The sequence below is a fragment of the Octodon degus genome, unplaced genomic scaffold (assembly GCF_000260255.1).
Source record: "Octodon degus isolate 3935 unplaced genomic scaffold, OctDeg1.0 scaffold00087, whole genome shotgun sequence".
Taxonomy (NCBI): domain Eukaryota; kingdom Metazoa; phylum Chordata; class Mammalia; order Rodentia; family Octodontidae; genus Octodon; species Octodon degus.
In genome coordinates, this window is record NW_004524663.1 from 4,281,255 (window position 1) to 4,286,117 (window position 4,863).

The 4,863-nt window shown below is 46.9% G+C and overlaps 1 protein-coding gene across 1 annotated transcript in view; it reads right to left on the bottom strand.

Moving 5' to 3' along the window:
* Window positions 1–4,863, bottom strand: part of Tjp2 (tight junction protein 2) — a 91,984-nt gene that overhangs the window by 34,704 nt on the left and 52,417 nt on the right. The window contains exon 3 of the mRNA XM_004637210.2: window positions 2,141–2,684. Within this exon, the coding sequence (XP_004637267.1) occupies window positions 2,141–2,684 (544 nt within the window). The remainder of the gene's footprint in view (window positions 1–2,140; window positions 2,685–4,863) is intronic.

Below are 4,863 nucleotides of genomic sequence, written 5' to 3' on the forward strand. Positions count from 1 at the left end.
CAAGAAAGAGAAAAATACCATTTGCAAGAAGCATAATGCCCTTTCTTGGTTTACTAAGACCAGTCAGGGCTTGGACAGTTTCTTAGGACAATGTCTACAAGGTGTGGCTTGGGGTCTATTAGTGGGTATGAAATCAACTTAGTGAGCTCCAAGTAATACTTTAAAAGTTTGATGTAATGGAACTTCTCAGGGAATACCACACAGAATAAGTAATGTGCCAAGAAACTTCGTTCATGTTTTTGATATGCAGATATCTCCATGGCTGCCTGTCTCAATTACGGGGTTCTTTCCATGCCAGGAGGAGGAAGAAAGAAAAGAGGAGAAAGGGAGTACAGGAAAGGGAAACAGGCACTCTAAGGCACAACGCCTTCACTAACTCGAGATTCTAGGGCGCAATCGGACTTCTCCAACAGAGGTCTCCTCCCAAATTCTCATCCTCAAGATACAGGATGATCTTTACTGTCCCATTCTTGGGGGTTAATGGAGTCTGATCTGCTCACAAATGGTTACAAAGGTTCTGAGAAATCCTTCCACCTGCTGAGATTCATGAGATGAGCCGAGATGATGCAATCTCAACTTTCACCTTTATCTTCTTGGCCTGGACTCCAGTGTCCCACTACCCTCCTCCTCGCATTTAGTCTTCAGTTATTTCAATGGGCACCTAGTTATAGAACTCAACTCTGCAAGGGAAACTAAGGAAAATAAATCCTCTCTTCTAATAGGACATTTAAAATACAAATTCCAGGGCTGGCCAAATAGCTCAGCAGATTAAAGCACCTGCAAGTAGGCACAGGGGCCACATGTTCCATCCCCAGGCCTGCTGTGCTGTCCCTGCCGCTGGGGCGCGCTGAGACAGCAATTGAGAATGGGCATGGTGGCGCTCACCTGCAATCCCAGCTCTTGGGAGGCTGTAAACAGGCAGATCACTATGAGTCCAATCTAGTAGTGTGACCCTGAACACCCTGTAGACCCTTCCCTAAAATACCAAAAAAACAAAACAAAACAAAACAAATTCCAAAAATAAAACGGAAGGATTCTAGGTCAGGGAGATAGCTCAGCAGTCTAAACACCTGCCTGCCAAGCACAAGGACCCAGGTTTAATCCCTAGTACTGCATGCTGAGCTGACCACCAAAATTGGGCATAGTGGTGCATATCTGTAATCTCAGCACTGGGGAGGCTGAGACAGGAGTATCACTATGAGTCCAAGCTGTGTAGTGAAACCTTATACCAAATATATAAAATAAAAAAACAGAAGGATTCTTTCACTTCTACATTCTGGGACTCTTCATCATTTTTCTCTTGCAAGAATAACAAAGAACAAAAGGAAATAAAAGATACAGTATAAGGAATTCCAAAACTCAGAAAAACTGACAGTAGGAATAATAGTCGGATCCTAGCCTCAAAAGCCCTGCTCACCTACACCTGCCTGCCTCCTACAGTATCAGCCAGTTCTAGGAGACAGAGTTTGAGTTCTACCTTTACCATCTACTTACTGGCTTCAAAACATGGGCAAGTCACCTTCCCGACTGAATCCCAGAATCCTCATGTGAACTGCATAGAAATCCTAGCTGCCACCATGTGTGCGCAGGCTAGAGCCTCTGTAGAAATCATAGTTGCGACCATGTGTGGGCAAGCTAGAGTCTCTGTCCCCTAGAGACACACCCAAACCCCTCTGTCCTGCCCTGTGGCCCAAGCTGCTGTGAAGACTACGTAAGAGTACTTACTCAGCGCAGCCTGGGGCACAGCACAGTGGAGATGAGCTGGAGGCCAGCCTTCTGTCTTATTGCCCCCGCCCCCACCCCTGCCTCAGGAGAGCCTGTTTACACACGGACTTCAGGACCCATCCCAGTTTCCGACCCATGGGATCTGGGCTGGGGCCTGCGAATCTACATTTTAACAGCACCCATGTGACAGAGACTACTCAGCCAAAGTCTGAGAGTGGCTCTGCCACTGAAACAGCTTTGCTCGGTTCCGTGGACTCCTCTGTGCTATAGCGAAGCAGTCCCCTCCTGCTGTGAGGGTGAGCAGGAAATGAGCCCGAGCTGTCAGGGGTGCAGCTGGGCCGCACACCCAGGAGGTGCCCTACACAAACCACCACCACCAGAACCGCGCTTGTTTGCCTGTACCACGCCTGCCCACCTTCACTGGCTTTGCTCTTCGTCAGGAGGACCCCGATGTGCCTATCGGATTCAGGCTGGCCTCGGGGCTCCGGGCTGGGGCTCCGCTTATGGAAGTGCTCCTGGCTCCTGCTCCTGGGGCGCTCGTAGCGGGGCTCCGGCTGGGCCCGGCGGCGACTCTCCGCAGATGGGCTGTCTGGCCCATAGGCCTGGTGGTAGGCGCGATCGTAGTCCCTCTCGTAGTCCCGCTCGTAGTCCCCGTCTATGCTCCGGCCGCGGCTGCGGTCCCGAGCACGGCGATCCTCATAGTCCAGGCCACGCTCCAGGCTCCGGCCACGGCTGCGGTCCTGGTCCTGGTATCGGTGGTGGGCTCGGCTCCGATCCAGGCTGCCTTCCCAGCTGCGGTTAAACTCTTCACGGCTGCTGTGCCGGCTCCTCTCGCTGTACCCACTGCGGTAACTCCTGCTATCGAACTCATCCATCACATCAAAGGCCCGGTCATCGTGACTGAGGGCAGGGCTGCCCTGCAGCGGGGCCACCTGGACTACCCGTGGCCGCTTTACCACCTGTTGTCAAACACACAGTATGGAAGAGGACAATGACAAGAAACAGTGAAGAGGGGGCAAGGGTGCTAGCTCTAATTTCATTTAACCCTCCCTCCAACCACAGCACCCGAAAAACAGCAAAAATCCTGTGTCCCTTAAACAATGTTCCCAATTGCTCGCCAAGCCTCAGCTTCCTCATCTGGAAACAGGTCCAATAAAAGAACCTGCAAGGCTAAAATAAAAAGACATTGACTGTGAACATGACTACAGTACTGTGAATTAAGCAGACCACTACCCTGGATACAAAACCAATATGCAAGAAGCAGTAAGCCTTCCTGTACAACAATAATGAATCCATGATATAGTTCCATTTATAATGGCTTCAAAAAACTAAATACCTAGAGATCAACCTCACCAAGGAGGGGAAAGAGCTCTTTAATGAATACTGCAGAACTCTGAAGAAAGAAACTGAAGAGGACATCAGAAAATGGAATGCCAGTCCTTGCCCGCAGGTAGCAAACTACTGCTGAAATAGTAACATTACCCAAAGTGAGCTACAGCTTGATGGTAGTACCTACTAAAATAGCACAGAACTAGAAAAAACAATCCTAAAAGTCATGTCATGTGGAAACAGAAGAGCTGAAGCAATTCTAAGCCAAAAGCAAAATGGGAGAATCACAACACTGGATTTCAAGTAATACTTGCTGAGCTGTGCTCAAAAAAAAAGCACTATGCAATGTGTTAATTATTGAAACTGTCCTACCAATTGAATTAAAAACGGCCCAACGCCAATTGGTTAACAAAAAAAATAAGGGGAAAAAAAAAAGAAAAAGCACTAGCACAAACAGGCACAAGGACCGACGAAGCAGAGCGGGAGACAACAACCCTGTGTACCGGCAGTGGCCCAGGATTTTACGAGATCACACACTGGAGAACAGATCATCTCTTCAACAAATGGTGCTGGGAAAACTGCTTATCCATGTGCAGAAGACTGAAAGGAGAGCTGGCTCTGTTACCCTACACCAAAGGTAAATTAAAATGGATCAAAGACTTAGATACAAAAACAGGAATTTTAAAAGTAATTGAAACAGAGAAAACGCATGAAGCCACAGGCAAATATGAGGACACCCAGTATAACCCAGTAGCAAGAATCAACAAGTATGATTACATCAAATTAAAAAGCTTCTGCATGGCAAATAAATCTGTCAACAGAGAAACAAAACAAAACAAAACAAAAAACAACCCATAAAATGGAAAAAAAGCAACAACTGCTGGCACACAGAGAGAGAAAAAGGAAGTCTCCTACATTGTTGGTGGGAATGAAAACTCATGCAACCCCCCCTGGAAATCAGTGTGAAGGTTCCTCAAAACACTAAAAACAGAAATCCCATATGACCCAGTCATGCGTCTCCTGGATGTATTCCTATTAAGCGCACCATCCGACAGCAGCACATGCAGTACCCATGTTCACATCAGCTCAACTCAGAAGAGCTCCGCTCTGAAAACCACCTGGATGCCTGACAACACAGAAATTAGGTAGCTATTACTCAGCCATAAAGAATAAAATCATGTCAGCTGTAGGAAAACGGGTGCAGCTTAATTCTAGAATGCTGAATGAAATAGTTCAGACTCACAACATTACATAGCACATGGTATTTCTCATGTAAGAGACCTGAGATATAAATTCATTAGTAAAACTAAGAAGAGATGGGGCTGGAGAGATAGCTCGGCGGTCTAAGTGCCTGCCAGGCAAGCCTAAGGACCCAGGTTCAATCGCCAGTACTACATGCTGTATTGGCTCTGGAACCCCAGACACATGGTCCTGGCCACCAAAAGTGGGTGTGGTGGTGCATGCCTATAATCCCAGTGCCGAGACAGGAGGATTACTATGAGTCTGAGCTGTGTAGCAAGATCCTGTACTCAATAAATAAACGAATAAATGAATGAATGAATGAATGATTTTTTTTTAAAAAAAGAAGAGATGGTAGGACATAAGAAAGCAGACTTTGGGCCACGGAGATGGCTCAGTGGAAAAAGCGCTTCCCTGGCAAGCGCAAGAGCCTGAGTTCAATCCCCAGTTCCACCAAAAAAAAAAAAAAAAAGAAAGAAAGAAAGAAAGAAAGAAAGAAAGAAAGAAAGAAAGAAAGAAATTAATTAATTTGGGGCTGGGGAGATGGCTCAGTGGAATAAGCACTTCCTT